At 26.3% G+C, this 17,605-nt stretch overlaps 2 protein-coding genes across 2 annotated transcripts; both read left to right on the top strand.

Moving 5' to 3' along the window:
- The first annotated feature begins 993 nt into the window (after nucleotides 1–993).
- Nucleotides 994–14,305, top strand: LOC114123462 (UDP-N-acetylglucosamine--peptide N-acetylglucosaminyltransferase 110 kDa subunit-like). The gene is made up of 8 exons (XM_050204530.1): nucleotides 994–1,195; nucleotides 3,796–3,888; nucleotides 4,392–4,477; nucleotides 6,858–6,993; nucleotides 7,060–7,081; nucleotides 9,151–10,297; nucleotides 11,978–12,913; nucleotides 13,217–14,305. Exons 3-8 carry the CDS (start codon nucleotides 4,398–4,400, stop codon nucleotides 14,289–14,291), a joined length of 3,396 nt encoding a protein of 1,131 aa, XP_050060487.1. The 5' UTR covers nucleotides 994–1,195; nucleotides 3,796–3,888; nucleotides 4,392–4,397; the 3' UTR covers nucleotides 14,292–14,305.
- Nucleotides 14,306–15,815: 1,510 nt separating this feature from the next.
- LOC114123465 (ATP synthase subunit d, mitochondrial-like) lies at nucleotides 15,816–16,893 on the top strand. Its single transcript, XM_027986458.2, has 3 exons — nucleotides 15,816–16,045; nucleotides 16,161–16,329; nucleotides 16,412–16,893. The coding sequence occupies exons 1-3, from the start codon at nucleotides 15,924–15,926 to the stop codon at nucleotides 16,670–16,672; spliced, it is 552 nt and encodes a 183-aa protein (XP_027842259.1). The 5' UTR covers nucleotides 15,816–15,923; the 3' UTR covers nucleotides 16,673–16,893.
- The last annotated feature ends 712 nt before the right edge of the window (nucleotides 16,894–17,605 follow it).

The raw sequence follows: 17,605 nt of genomic DNA, 5'->3' as shown, positions 1-17,605 counted from the left end.
ATTTTGAAACTCAGAGAGGAAAATACTACTGTGTTAGATAACTTTTCAGCTTCTCCGTAACAGCAAGGTGTAGAGATATTTAAAACCATTTCATTGTTCGTGAAAATTAGAATCGAGTCTACTACTACCTATGTCGATATTCTCTTTCGAAAATGTCAGTGAGGTGGTTAAATCCCTGTTCCGAGATTCGGAGAGTCTTTGATACAAACTGAAAAGATGCCGATATTGCAGTTTCTTTTTGAGCCTCACAGCTAACAAAAAATAACGACATCATTTCTAAAAGACCAATCAAAAATCTTCCAAAAAGGCCATCAAATATCTATGAGTATTTATCGGCAAAAGACTACAATCGATGAGCAGAAACTTTCATACAACTCTTAAAATGTTTTATCTTGACGAAATTTGTTAAAATATTAAACATTTGTAAATTATTTTGTAGTTAACATAATAAACATCTAAAAAATTTTGAAATATAGATACTGAAAATATTTTGTCATTTTTACTTTAAAAATATAAAATTTGATTATTATCGTTATTTAAAACATAAGTCGTCATTAAAATATTCAATTCACATAATAGTCAATTATTTAATAATATAAAAATATTTCTACTTTCAAAAAATTCAAAGGTGGGGTGGAGGGTCTGGATCCCTGGACCCCACCAGTTATGGCCTTGAATTGTATATACTGGATGTATACTTGACCCATGTACAGGAACTACAGGTAGCATGCAACGGGTCTACAATAACCGTCAATAGCATATAACCATGGTGTTGTACCTCGCCACGAGTGGTTTATACCGCACTTGGAGTTTGGACCTTTCGTGGAGGCATCGGCGTCCACATCATACGCCACGCAGATCACCAACCAATGGGGTGGCTTGATATGTACCGGTTTGTAAACATATGTACGAACACGTACAACGAAGATTTGCTCTACTGTTCTATGGTGCACATCGTCATTATAATGCTAAACACGTTTCCAGTAAATTTTTCAACTCTCATTTAATCCAAGAATTTTATTTATTTCAATTTCTCCAAGACCAAGTGTGTATTTTAGTTCATTTCACCAGACTTTTATACTTTTTTTTAGTGGACTAGAGTCTGAAACTACAGTTCATTTTGAATGTTTGAGTCGGAAGATCTTTAATATATTCGTGCTTCCAATGTTGACACTGTTCACGGTTCTGTCGTATAGTAAGTAGTGTATGCAATAGAGTCTGTTTATAAGATTTAGATTTCTACTAGTCTACTAAATGGCTGTGTTTTAAAATATTATTATGTTTTTGTCGTGGCTGAAGACTTTTATCATTAAATATCTGAAATTCAGGATTGATATATTTTTTGTAAGTAGGTATGAACGTCTACATTGTTATTGTATGTCGTTTTATTTATTTTTTTTTTTTTGCAGTTTGAAACCGACAACCGGGAGGGGACTGCTTTCGCATTACTTCCTCCCGGCCATGTCGTTTTATTTAAATGATTAAATAGGTACCTATTTTGATTTCAGCAATAAATGACAAGTTTATAAAGTATGTGACATTATTCCGATAGCGCTGTTTACTGTTTACTATTCCAATGATATGATCAACAACATAATATTATAGTTTGATGGTTTTTTTATAAAAACTTTCCACAGTAAAAAAAAAAAAAGAACTAAAAACTATACAAAATAATACAACACTCAAGTTCTATTTTCAATTAGGTAGACCTTACCTATTAGTAAATAGTATTTTTTTAATGGATATACTCATAGGTATTTATTCTAGTCTTTGGTATCTTGACTAAGATTCATGTAAAAAGATTTTATAGTATGGACATGTTAACTTATAGTAAATTAATATTTTACAATTACTAAAAAACTAGTGGTTTTGATAAATGTCTGGTATTGATGAATCTATTAGGTACTATAACAATGATCTTAAATTTACATGACACATGTGTTGATAATGAAAGTAATGAGTAGAATAAATAATTGTTATGAATAAAATACATTTTTTATGCAATTATATCATATTAATGTATATTTTTTGGCTTTCATAATTTTGAATTGTCGTTAATTATCTTTAGAAATCATCATAGTTTCAAGCTTATGTCAATAATAACAGCATAATTTTTCCAACTTATTTTATAGCACATTGGATAATCTTTATTGCTGGCATTAGCGTGCTACAATTGTAAATTACAACATTGCATACTATTATATTATTTTGTTGACTTTCTTATTTTATTTTTTACAGTGTATTTTAAATTACTTTTAAATTATACCAAGTATCCTTTTGAGTTTTGTTACTAAATTTATTAATTTATTAGTATTAGTACACATTATTTATTTTAATAATTGTGTTGATACTTATAAAACTATTGATATTATTTTTCTCCATATTTATTAATATTACTTATTGTCTTTCTAAACTTTCAATGTAAATGGTATTTTAGTGCGTTGCTTATGATGCCATGCCAATATTGATAAAAATACAGACCTAATCATTATGGATTGTCACTAGCCATATGTGTGTAATATTGACAATACTCGATAAACAACTTATTGTAGACACAAAAATACTCTGTATACCTCATAAAGAGAATCATATGCATGCGTGCTGTCTCAGTATTATTAAAACAAAACGAGAACTAAAATATAATAATATACAAATCCAACTTAGTGTTGTTAGCTTTAATATTAGAGTGGGTCCATTATCCAACTTAAAGGGAAGAAAATTATCTATTCTTATTAATTTATAATCAAGTTATTAGCATTTTTTCCATTTTTAAATACCAATATTTTACTCATGACTTACTTATAAACTAAATTATTGTAAATATCTAACAAGAGAATACAAATAATGTTTTCACCTTAAAGTTTTATACTTGGTTAATTAATTCTAATATTTAAATAAATAATACAAAATTGGATCTTCTATTTTGTAAATTGTTGTATGGTATGTCTATGTATAAGTAAGATGAGGACAAAGTAATGAGAGTTCAAAGTCTTCTAAAAGTACAAATTACACTTGTCAAATACCTGTTAGCATAACTATTTCAGCATACCTAGTTCATAACAAAAAATTGTAAATGTTACAAGAACTGAAATTGTAAATAACACTTCTTTAATCTCGGGATACTTGATGGGAATAATGATATTATATTATGCTAGAATATATTTTAGGCTACTGTTTAATAATGGTCATCAACAACAACTTGACCAGCCAGGTGCAGGGTAATAGACAATAAGTTATTATGCTTATTGGCCTAAATAATTATAATATATTTTTTATTCAATGTTTGGTATTAATTTTAGGAGTTTTTATTCTACATTTATAAACAATAATAAAACCTAATAGAATTTAATCAAAAGACTAACTCTATCTAGTTCAGAATAAATCACTTGCAATTGTAACTTTAATCTTAATTTGTTTTGTTATTGGTTAAAAAAGAAATTGTAACAATATTTAAAATAAATTAAGTACTTAATACAAATTTTAATACATCTGATTAAGATTAAATGTTTAGCAGTTTCAAATTTCCATTAGCATTATTACTTCTTGTCCTTAAAAATGTTTAAAAACCTTAATTTCTAAAGCTTCCTTGTCCCTTCTAAAATTATGCAAATGATGACTTGGAGATATTGTCAAAAACTATGGCTCAGGCAAACAAAATTTCATAAATGGTTATTGGCTATGTATCTAGATCTACCTATTTAATTTGTATTCATTAATATAGTCAATAAACACAATTTATAAACATTTTAATCTCTCTAACATACTTATTACAATATATATTTTATTTTTTTGCAGTTCATTGTCACAAATTTTTAAAGATTATAATAAGCTGCCTATGAAAATCACTCGAGTGTAATATTCTTAATTATAGATCCATTACTAAAATCTGTAAGTACCTAGGTATACTAATAAATCACCTATTATAATATATAATGTAATACATGAAGTGTTTCTAGAATTTTTACACTTACTATAAACATGATATATATGTTAATAATCCTATTTTCCAATTTAAGATTTTTTAAATAGTTATATAAAAAAATAGATTCCTTTTATAGATTTTGTATTCTTTAAAACTCCCATTTTGATACATAACAATTAATGTGAATTTTAGATGATAGTATGACATCCTTTAACTGAAAATCGTATACATTGTATATAAAAATTGAATATTAATTAAACATAAGTTTCAGGACGTATACTTTCTTCTAAGAAAATGTATCTCATTTAATAGTTCTTGATCCTATTAAATGTGATAGTAAGTTGTATAAAAATTCTACATAATGCAATATCATAAGATCTTTATTAAATTAATGTTAATTTTATTTTCTGAATTTTGATGAACTAGTAAAAACTAATTTTATTAATTATAACAAATATATTGTTTACAGCATATTATGTTTTGCAAAGAATATTCAAACTGTGAAGCACCAATATCTGTCATTACAAATATCTTGTCAGAAAATGACCCAATAAAGTAAATAATTTACAGTTATATTATATTATGAATGTACCATTTATGCTACTAAATTTAACTGTCAACAGAATTTTAGATTCTGAACAGAGTGATTTAATATAATTTAATATAAGGTTCCTAATGAGTTGTTCTTATTGTAGTTAAAAAAAAAAAAATCAAATACCGCTAGTCAAAATTTTTTTTTATAAGCGTTTATAGTTCAAATTTTTACGAAATATGTCAAACTCACGAATATTAATTGCAAGTAAATTTATAGTAGAAATATCATAAAAATCGTTGTGTTTATATCTAAGATTGAAAAATTCAACACTAAATTTTTTATAAATTTTCCTTCAAATAACTATAGAGAAAATTCGAAACATCATACTAGGAAAAATGTGATGTGCGGTTGAATTCTAAATATTTACGAAATCGCGTAACGATAACGATTTATCTTCAAACGAAATCAAATATTTATTAAAATTCAAAAAATTTATTTATTTTTTTTTTATGAATATTGATAAAATTTTTTTGGCGGAGTCAAAATACTTGAAACATTAATACAAATTTCTTCATAAGTTATTCTTATAATGATTAAAAAATTATAAGAATACATAGGCACAATTTTTTTTATTAGCATTTGACGTTCAAATATTGACAAAAATTCGTCAACATTTTGCATATTATTTTGTAGGTTTAATTCATAAAAAACCTAATGTATGTAACAGCACCTAATGTACAACAAAGCGGTACTCACCCGCTTTTTGTTTTTAAATGAAGTGAAGTTTCAAGATGTTTTCTATTATTTTATTAATAATATTCTGATGGTTTATTATTTTTAAGCTATTATTCTGGAACCAGTGAAAGAAATGTTAGGGATTATTATTATGTTCTGTGTTATTGTATATACATAGACGTGTTTACAGGAGGGGCTGGGTGGGCACGTTTCCAACATGGGCGCCCATAGGTAACATTTTGGGGGGGGGGGGTCAAAATAAAAAAAAAAAGCGGGTAAGTGGGTACCGCTCTGCTGTAGATTAGGTGCCGTGTGGATCACTATTATATATTATAAGAGTGTTAAATTTGAATCCAATGATAGTTATCATTGAATACGAAAAACGATCCTGAACGAAGATGATTTGTCAGCCTAGGATATAATTTCCAGTGGTTGGTGAAAAAGGTGGTTTATGTTTTAATGGTCTGAATACACCAAAATTTAAGTTCTTTTATAATTATTATAAGCTAAACTTATGAAAAATCTTGTATTAAATTTTCAACTCTTAACTACTTATGCAAATTTTTTTATGAATTATATCTCCAAAATAATTTGCAAATATTCATGATTTTGAAGAATTTTTGTCGAAATTTGAACTTCAAATGCTAATAAAAAAAAATTGTGCCTATGAATTCTTATAATTTTTTAATCACTATAAGAATAACATATAAGGAACTTTGTATAAAATTTTCAAAAAGTATTTTGATGGAGCCAAAAAAATTTTATCGACACTTCAAAAAAAAATTTTCAGAAAAATTGAAAATTTCAGTTGTTTATAAATAGCTCAAAAATAGTCAAACATTTTTGAAATTTTAACTGTATATAGATAACACTAACATATACATTTGGTGAAAATTTCAAGTATTTACAATGATTAGTTTTTGAATTACAACCATATAAAAAAATCGATTCGGTCGAAAATTGGTTTTGCGTAAAAATTCCCGTTTTTCCGTAATTTTTTTTTTTTGTTTTTTTTCGATTTTTTTGAAAACTGTTGGAAAATGTTTACTTTTTACCTCTATAATGCACAAAGGATATTCACTTTTCCATCGGAAACCACCCCAGAAGTTTGAAATTTAAGCATTATTTCGACTGGTTATGCTGTACACAGACACAAAAAAAAAACATACATCATTGTAAAATCAATACATTCATCACTCCGTTCAGAATCTAAAAATTTTCAAATGTAAAATAATCGAGATAATAATAATATTATGGTAATATTTAATGAGCTACAAGTTCATAATATTTTTTGTCAAAGCTCCGTTATCTGTGTGTTTGATTTTACCACACCATTTTCTAAAATATATAATTTACTTAAAATTAGAACACAAAATTCTGTAGAATTACAATACTACATTCTTGTTCTTTCATATTATAGTCAGTAACTATTACTAATCTTAATAGTTTCAAGCTATTGTTCATTTTTTTTTTTCATGATTTGACAAAGTGTAATATTTATTGCAGATTGAAGAAATTAAATTAGTGTTTTCAAAATCTAAAATAAATGTAAAATTATATTTTGTTAAGTAGGTAATTAATTATTGTAACACAAATTTAACAAATCTATTCATTTAATTTCATATTATCAATTTATTTTATAATTATTCTTTTTCATTTTTTAAGATTTGAAAATATATCTAAGGAATTAGAAGCATTAGGATTTACAAAAGTAAAGGATTTGGCACAAGCAACCTTTGGAATAGTTGACTCTATCAAGTTGTGGGATGATTCAATAAAACTGTTTTATGGAGCTTTTGAGGTAAATACTAATATTAATAACAATTAACATTTTTAAACTTTTTTTAATGATTTTTTTTTTTTTTAGAATTATTATCAACAACACCTAGGTAAGTTATTATCAATTCTTAAGTTTAATTTATTATTTAGATGATCCATTGTAATAGGCCATCTTTGCCTATTGCATACATAATTTAAGGATTTACAGATTTACTTAGAACCATGATTCTAAGTTCTAACTATCATTGGTAATGTTAACTAAACATTTTTAGATATATTATAAATTTTACTATTCGCAACAATATTTTTTACATATTTAGATACATAGATTTATACAAGTATACTACTATATATGAATCTATTTTTACTTTTTTACAGTATTTATAGAATAATAATAATATATTTTGAGTTTTATAAGTTGATAAATAAGGTATTAATATAAATTATTATAATAATTAAATAGCAAATACTAATAATATAATAAATGCAATATTTTCAGAAAAATATATGTCAACCTATGATAATGTTAAAATTGAAATAGATGACTAATAGCTAAGTCAAAAAGACGTATCATGAAATATACTTAGTGATATAGACTGACAGAGAGTTTCCACTCAGAATATATACAATGGTCAATGATCCAATGATTGAATTTAAGTTCAACACATCCTTAATAACACATTTGACACTTGCCTACCTTTTTAAATAGTGTGTTATATAAACTTGTCATAATATATAACTATTTTTAAAATACCATTCTCTATCAAACACTGGGTGGATGTAGTAACTTTCCAAAAATTTCCAAACTAGGTATAATCTTACAAAATAATTATAGGCCAAATTATTGTTAGTTTAAAAATATCATTATTTACCGCAGCGCTCATACATCCTCTGTTAAGTGCTCGCGCCTCCCAGGGAGGCGCATCTCACAATTTGAGAACTGCTGATATACACAATAATATTTTCTAAACATTAAGATTAATTTTAAGGTACAACTTATTTATACTGTAAGTCTTTGGTCTATTTACACTATTCTATAGTAAGGCGAATTGACTTAAAAGTTAATTATATTAAAAAGTTGAATGTAATTTCAGTATTATAACATATTCATAAAATAAATGTAGTATTTTTGGCTAAAATTAAATCAACCTACCGTAATACTATTATTTGTAAAATAAATTACTTGAGTAGTATTATCAAAAACTATATTATGGATTATACTAAGTTATATAGGTTGACAGTCCACTTTTGCTTTGAATCATTTTTTGTATGTATTGATTTACCATTGAAATATTGAAATATATACATTACAGTGACTAACTGAAGGACCAGGTACACTCAACAATTTTTGTTTTCAGAAATCCAAAATTAATTCAACAAAGTTTGTTGTAGGCCCCAATTTAATTGTAATTAATATTAAAAAAAAAAATGTTGATATCCTAATTCTTTTTGAAATTTTAGGAAAATAAAGAAATATCTTTGGTATAAATTCAATTAATTTTATCATAGTTGGTCCACACAATTAAATAATATATATTATTCAACTACCCTACCTGTAGGGTAAAAATTTTACAAATTATTAAAAATTGTTACACTTCTTTTAAATCATTATCAAAACTAAAATTTACATTTATTTGGTAGTTTCCTTACTTCTTATCTTACTAAATTTATTGTTTTCTACTTATTTATAGTTTTTCAGTAAAATTATGCATTTAAAATACATCATCCTTTAACTATACTCAACAATAATTTCTTCAATCTGTAAGACACTAAACAAGGTGTTTCATCTGAGATCACTCGACCAACTATAGGCCTTTATTGTTGATAGTTGGTTGGTTTATCAGATAAGCCATTAATTATCGTCAAATGAAAAAAAAATTTAACCAATTAGTTATCTTTAAGGTGAAAATGAGGTTGCGGCAAACGCTTAGTCATCATATAGATAATTAGTATGTACTGTTAATAGAACAGTAGTATAGTCCTAATGCTTAATAAGTTTTCCAAAAATCTGTAGACTAGGTTTGAGTCTTTGCTAGGTTGAAGCTTCTGTTCTATTACAATTTGTTACAGAACGAAACTCCATTTAAATTTATGTTATAAATAAATTTATTAATTACTAAAATAACTCAATGCTGAAAATTTCAATGTTGTAAATACATATTATACTTTTTTTATTTAGATGATCTTCAAAAATCTGCAAAATTAGAAATGGAAAATGGAAATTTTACCAGAACTCAACAAATATGTGAAAAATTATTGCAGCAAAAACCAAATGATTTAAATGTTATAATTCTAATGGCTGAATCATTTTTTAAGTGTGGCAACTATGATAAATCGCTTAGTTTCTTGAAAATGGCAAACAATTTGAATCCAAATTCTTTCCAAATGTTGATTAACATTGCATTTAATTATTGGAAACTATCTAATTATGATTTAGCTAGACATTATTTCCTAGAAGCTATTAAGAAGTCACCATCTTATAATGATTGTTGGATTTATTACGCGGAATCGTTAATTAAAACAAATGATTTAAAAAATGCTGAATACATATACATTCAAATTTTAAAAATTTATCCAGATTCGTATATAATCAGAAATAAATATGCTAAATTTCTATTGTCCCAAAATAGATTAAAAAAAGCTGAAGAACAATTTGAAATTGCTCTAAAAAGTGCTCCACAGTGTGAAGTCACTTTGAGGAATTTAGGAAATTTATACTATTCGGCTAATCAATATGACAAAGCAATACTTTATTATTACAAAGCTTTAATCATAAATCCTAATCTAAAAATTACTTTGTTTAATTTGGGGAAATTATATTTAAAAATAACTAATTACCCTAAAGCAATTCAAGCATTTGAAAAAGCAATTTATTTAGATCCTGAAAATGCATCAACTCTTAAAAATTTAGCAGTTGCATATTGTAATCAAGATAATATGTTCATGTCAGCAGAAACATACAAGAAATATTTAAAATTACTGCCTGATGATTTAGAAATTAATTTAAAATTGGCTATGATCTACTTTCATAACCTGGATAATTATCAGGAAGCAGAAGTATATTTAAAAAAATGTATCGAATTACAACCTCAACGAGACGATATATACAAGAATCTGTATGCAGTATATCGAGAGTTAGAAAAACATAAAAATGCATCAGATATTTGTATAGCATTAGGTAATTTATATTTGGATAAATTTGATATAGAAAATGCAATACATGAATTTGCTACTGCCTTATATTTTAACCCTAAAAATGCTGAGAGTCATTGGAAACTTGGACTTGCTTTACACAATATGGGTCAATATGATTCTGCTTTAATTCGGTAATTATTACTTAACATAATATTTATTAAATGCTTGTTTATCTAGTAATATACTAATCATCTGCAGTGTCTTAGTTAACCTAAGTTAAACAATTTAATTTTAATTATGAGTTCCACTACATAAAAAATACATTATCAAAGAAATTGAGCTCAATATCAAAATCAGTTAACTTTTCTAGTGAAATACATCTTATCCTTTGTGTTGACTTTTATTGTCTACTTGACTTATACTTCATGTTTATTCTGTGTAAACTATTGCTTCTTATAATTTAATGTTTGTTTGCATATTAGTAAATACCAACCTTTATAATTTTTCATTTGATTGACAACATATGTTACTTTAAAGTTTTATATTTTGTATGGAATTCCTTTTATGTTAATTGTATGTTATTATATCTTAACTTAAGAGATCAATATTATATTATGTACAAAAAAATAATCAGTGCCATAACCAAAATTAATTTTCGGAAGATAGTTGTAAATATTAAAAATGCGAGTAAGTGGGTACCACTCTGCTGTACATTAGGTGCTATATGGTCGTGTGGATCACTAATATATACTACAGCAGCGATTCTCAAACTTTTTTTTTCACAAAGCCCTTGATATGCTAAAAAAAATTCATGGTGCCCCAAAAACTTGAAATATCAATTTTACAACTCAAACAATTATGGATTAATAAATTGCTAATATACAAACTTTATACAATATAAATGTAACTTGTAACAATTTAACGAAAAATAATATATGTACTTCATTCAGATGTGCCTGCGAAGTCCTTAGATTAGTCTTGTAGAGCCCCAGCATAGTTTGAGAACCGCTGTACTACAGGAGTGTTAAATTTGAATCCATTCACAAGTATCATTATACCAAAAAATTGATTCTGAACGAATGTGATTTGTTAGCCTAGGATATAATTCCAGTGGTTGGTAAAAAAAGTGGTTTATGTTTTAATGGCCTAAATACACCAAAATTTAATTTCTTTTATAATTATTGTAAGCTAAATTTATGGAAAATCTTATATTAAATGTTCAACTGTTAGCTACTTATACAAACACTTTTATAAATTATACCTACAAAATAATTTGCAAATATTGAATATTCAATTGATTTTGACGAATTTTTGTCAATATTTGAACTTCAAATATTAATAAAAAAAAAATTGTGTCTATGTATTAATAATTAATAATTATATGTATATTTTATAATATATATAAATATATAAATAAATGTATAATTTTTTAATCACTATAAGATTAACTTAAGAGGATTTTTGTGCTAAATTTTCAAGTATTTTGACTGGACCAAAAAAATTTTATTGACATTTCAAAAAAAAAAAATTCTCAGAAAAATCAAAAATTTCAGTTGTCTATAAATAGCTTAAGACGTCAAAATGTTTTGAAAATTAAATTATGTAAATAAAATGCCAGTCTAAATAACTGGTGATATTTTCAAGTATCTACGACTTATGCTTTTTGTATAATAACAATTAATATTTGAAATTGTTCAAGGATAAATTGTTATTGTTAGGTTAGGTTAGATACTTGAAAGAAAACTTATGGAAAACTTAGTGTTGAATGTTTTATCCTTTTTATAGATATAAACGCAAAAATTTTCATGATTTTGCATCTAATCATAACATCAATTATGTAATTAATTGTATAATAATTTTTTTTTCAACAGGTATAGAAAAGCTATGGAGTTGAGACCATCGTTAGTCGATGTTTACTATTGTTCAGCAAATATTTATGAAAAACAAGAACTGTACGGAATGGCTTTAGAATATTATAAAATGACCCTTCAATTACAACCGGACCATTTAAATGCTTTGATTAATATGTCATTTCTTAAACAAAAATTGGGCCAATGTGATGATATTAAAGCCTTTAATCAGCTTTTTGAAATTGATGATCTGGATGCAAATGTTTTATACAAAGAATTTAGAAATCTTAATGATATTCTTTTTCATTATAAAAAAGCCTTGACATATTACAATACATCTGTCGGAATTTATGTACGTATGGGAAACATATGTATCGAATTAAACATGAGTAAACAGTCATTGAATTATTTTTATAAGGCGATTCAACTTGATTCACAGTGTTTAGAAGCTTTCATTAACATAGGTTCTATACAAAAAGACAATGAAAATTTCATTGATGCAATTCATGCTTATGAAGCTACATTAAAATTAAAACCAGATTTTCCAGAAATATATTGTAATTTAGTTATATGTTTACAAAAAGTCTGTGACTGGTCAGACTACGATTCTCACATGAAAAAATTAAAAAAAATAGTTAATAAACATCTCAATGATGATCAAGTCTTGTCCTTATTACCTCATGATTCATTGTTTTTACCGTTATCATTTGAAGTACAAAACAAAATTGCTTCTAATTATGTAAAACATTGTCTTGAAAAATTGAAAAAATCGATTGAAGAACCTCAACAGTTTATTTATCCTACATCTTTAAGAGGAAAACTAAGGATTGGTTTTGTATCAAACAACTTCAGTAAACATCCAGTAACAAACATTGTTGCATTCTCATTTTTAAATTACTCAAGCGAAGTACAATTTTGTCTTTACACCTTATCTTCAAATGATAATATTCCAAAATGGTGAATATTTTATTTTAATCATTTAAATTAATAAATATAGTTTAAAACATATAGACCATTTTCAATACATTGAATTACTTCAATTACTTTAACAAAAGAAAATTAAAAATAACTTAAATTATTTTATTATCATGTGATTTCAAATTTTTTAGAAAGAAATTTCTTGTATTTCTTATCTAAATTCTTCAAAAATTAAATTATCTATACTACTTTGCTATTAAACTCTTAAATAAAATTTAGTCAGTCACACATTATTATTGATTATAATATTAATGGTATAAAAACCTTTTATTTGAATTTCAGGATGGAGCCCACATTAGAAAATATCAGCTTTAAAAATTTGTCGCAGCTTAAAGTAATTGATGCTGCTAAAACTATAAATAGTGATGAAATTCATGTATTAGTTGACTTGTGTGGTTATACTGAGGGTTCTTTAATTGAAATATTTTCATTGAGGCCAGCTCCAATTCAAGTTTCATGGATTGGTAATCCTAATACCAATAATACCAGTGCTATGCCATTTGTAGACTACTTTTTTACTTCTGAATCAGATTTTTATAGTAATCCTCCAAATGAATATATTAAAAAATTGTTTTTATTACATTCAACTTTTCTTGCTGGCAATCACGGGCAGAAATTTTCAGAGTTAACTAGACTCAAAGCCGAAGAAAATACTAATTTTCAATTGAATCAAAGTAATTTTGAAGAATACGATAGTATTTTAAATAATGAAACATTTGTAGAAATTATTACACAATTTATTCAAGAAGCTCCCTGTAATAAATATACTAGGGAATTATACAACTTACCACATAATGTTGTTGTTTTTTGTAATTTTAGTAAGCTGTATAAAATAGACCCATTTACTTTCCGTACATGGCTTAATATTTTAAATAATGTCCCTAAGTCTGTACTATGGCTTCTACATTTAAATGATGCTGCTGACAATAACTTAAAAAAATTTGCTAATGATTTAAACTTTGATTCATCACGTATAATTTTTGCTAACTTCATTCCAAAATGTGAACATTTGAATAGAATCCAGTCAGCTGATATTTATTTGGAATCAATTTTATATAATGGACACATGGCTTCCTTGGATGCATTAATTGAAGGGATTCCAGTAATAACATTACTCGGAGAAACATATGTATCTCGTATAACAGCTTCACAGTTGACTATTTTAGGGGTTACAGATACAATTGCACAAAATGACCAAAATTATATTGATATTGCAATAAAATTGGGCCATGACAAAAACTTATTGGAAGAAATCAAAAATAATATTTTGAATTTGGTAAAGAATAGTAATTTGATTAATTTAGAATTTTGTGCTCAAGAAATTATGAAATACTTAATGAATGCCCAGATAAATTAAATTATTATTTATTATCAATGGCTATATATTTATTTTTATTTTGTTTTTATTGATATTATTGGTTTTAAGTTTAAACATAGTTTTTTTATTTGTTTAATTTTTTAGTTACACATAATGTGTATCATTTTAATATTTAATTATTTTTAAAAAGTTTTGTTATGAATAAATATTAATTAATTCTATTTTGTATTGTTGTTAAGTGATAAAAGTTTCATAAATCACAAAAATTGTCAAAAATACATACTTATTATGTTGTTGCATATACAATGTCTTGTTTTATTATGTGACTTAATGGGAAGAGGTATTCTGGTATTGTGATGTTGTTTAATTAAGTTTAATTTGCCATTTTTTTTTTCAAATTGGTGTTAACAGGATATTATAGTGATATTGGCACTGAAAATAAAAAATAGAATACAGTCAAACATATCAAAAACCAAACACTCTTCAACAGAATTGATCACAGAATGCTAGATTGTTAGAATTATTTTCATAATTTACCTAGTCACCAATGTGTTATGTAAATTCTTAAGATATTTTACCGTGAAAACATTTAAAGATTTCCTGAAAAAAAATTAATATTTTTTACAGAATTATATTTAGATGTTAAAATGTTAGTTGGTGAATTTCATATATAATTCGGTATAGAATAAATTAAAGGATCAGTAGTTTATTCTATTTATTTTAATATTTATAGATGTGCAATGTGCATGTGCTATACACCGCTATGCAATGGTTTAATTTATTATGAAGGCATGAAGCACTGAGCACAGACTAAAAACAGTAAAAACGAAGTTATTATAGGTACTAGGTATACTTCCTATGGTCTTGCAGTGGCGTAATTATGGGGGGGGGGGATTAATTTATTAATTTATATTTTATATTGACGCAATATAAAATTTAATGTACATTGCATTTTGTTCAACATCAATTTTAAAAATGTAGGTACTCTAAATTATTTGAAATCTATTATTTTAAGTCTATAGTGTTAAGAAAAAATGAACTATATTAGCATATTGCTTTTTACTACACAATAATCATTTTAGGCGGCATTTTAATATCAAATATTTATATCATCAAGTATTGAAATTTGAAACTCATCTAAGGTTTTTTTAAATAAACAGATAAATCTCGCTACAGAATCTTGAATAAAATAAGCAAGTTGGTTTCGGGAGAACATGATGTGTAAATTAGTAACCATGACCTTGGACGATAAACGTCCTGTCAGGATTAATACACCATCCAATCATGGACTCTTACAGTAATAATACTTAATATAATATATAGTTATTATAGGTATCTTATATCTTTAGTCCGTGATTCAATCATATTATCTAAGCCCGCGGTTTTTAGTTTTCGTAGTCGAGACCACGGCTATAGATAATATTATCTATAGCCGTGGTCGAGACATAAGGGTCGAGAACAATCATAAATTATTGTGCATAGATAATTTTATGTTTCTCAAAGTGTTGAAACTGATAATTCTTCGACACAGCTGCAAATTTGATAATACAAATATATTTTACAGATTACAGACAACCATTAAGGTATTATTGCATTAACCATTTTCTGGTGAAACAACTCACAATTTCTCGAAGGTTCTATCTCGATTTTTCTGTTTAATTTTGATTAAAAATGGCTTCTAAACGCATAGTTCAATCATCTGTGAACTGGGCCGCGATTGCTGAACGAGTACCGGAAGCGGACAAAGCGTCCTATTTGGCGTTTAAAGCTAAGTCCGATGGATATCTTCGCAAGTACGTTAAGGTCATTTAAAGGCCACACGCCCGGTGTTAAAACGATTTTTATAAACTTATAATATTTGAAAAACTGTTATTTATAAGATTTTTGTTTGTTAATAAATGTTTTCAGAATGTTGGCCTCACCAGCCGAACCATTGAAAATCGATTGGGCGGCATATAAAAATAAAGTGGCTGTACCTGGGTTAGTCGACAACTTTGAGAAATTATATAGTGCTATTAAAATTCCATATCCAGAAGATAAGTATAGTGCTGCTATCGATAAACATGAAAAAGAAATTGTAATTAATTTGTTCTGTTATTTTATACTATTGAAATTATCAACCAGTCTTAATATGTATGGTGTATTGGTTGTATTTTTAGGCCAAAGGTGTTGAAGAATTCAAAGCAGAATCAGAAGTGATAATTCAACAAGCTGAAAAAAGGATTGCAGAAATCAACAGTTTATTGCCATTCAGCCAAATGACATATGAAGATGCTGCTTATATTCAACCTCAATTAACATTGGACTTGGAGAACAAACCATCATTCTGGCCTCATGAAGAGATTGATTATGTGTTTGATGAACCAGAAGCAGAAACTCCACAAATTGAAGAACAGAAAAAAATTGATGCAGCTCATTAAATAAATAAAATGGTTCTTAGTTTCAGTTCTATTTTATATTATGGTTTTTCCATAAACATTTAGAAATATATTTATATACCTACATAAATTGATGGTTAAAATTTTAGATTTTTTTTTCATGTTTTATTTAGAATTCTGTTACACATACATTTTGTAAGATCATAAAAAGTATAATAATATTGCTTAAAACCGTGTTGAATAAATTATGAAAGAAAACATAATTTCCATTTTTTTATTTATATTCCACTGATTAAAAATAGGTACAATTATGGTTGATGTTAATAGTTAAAATATAGTATGGCATCTATTTTATATGTTCCTTATTAGTTATAATTGTTTATCTATGGAGTAAACGTATCTCGTTGTTTTATCCGGTTTATATTGCAAGTATGTTATTATGATACAATAACAAGTTACTACCAGTGGCTGCATGAAATGTTTGAGTCTGAAGCAAATTGTATATTTTTATCATCAACCATTCTCTTTATTACACCAAAATAATAATATAATAATATATTAGCTGTCGGCCTGGCTAGAGCAAACGTGGAATTTAGAATTTATTTTTAAGTTTATAATCGTGGTGGGTTTGTATGTACACTAATTCACTGCCCTATGATCACTCTTGTTCATAGTAAATGAAAAAAAAATTAATTGAGGCTCCAGAGAAAAATTTCGGCCAAGGCCTTTTGTATGCCAGGCTGACACTGTACATTAGATTAGATTGTATTGATATTTGTCATGACAGTTATAATGTTGATGTGTAATAATTATACCACCTACCTATAGGCTATATTAGACATGAAGCAATTGCTTCAAATTATGCTATATCCCGCCACTGCTAGTTACAACTAATTGGCCGATCTAAGCCAACATTATTTGTTTAAAATTCTTTGAAAATTTTTGGCTTAAATAATATCACATTGTTTTTAAATC

This window comes from Aphis gossypii, chromosome 3, assembly GCF_020184175.1.
Source record: "Aphis gossypii isolate Hap1 chromosome 3, ASM2018417v2, whole genome shotgun sequence".
NCBI classification, from domain to species: Eukaryota; Metazoa; Arthropoda; class Insecta; order Hemiptera; family Aphididae; genus Aphis; species Aphis gossypii.
This window is presented reverse-complemented; position numbering and strand designations above follow the sequence as displayed.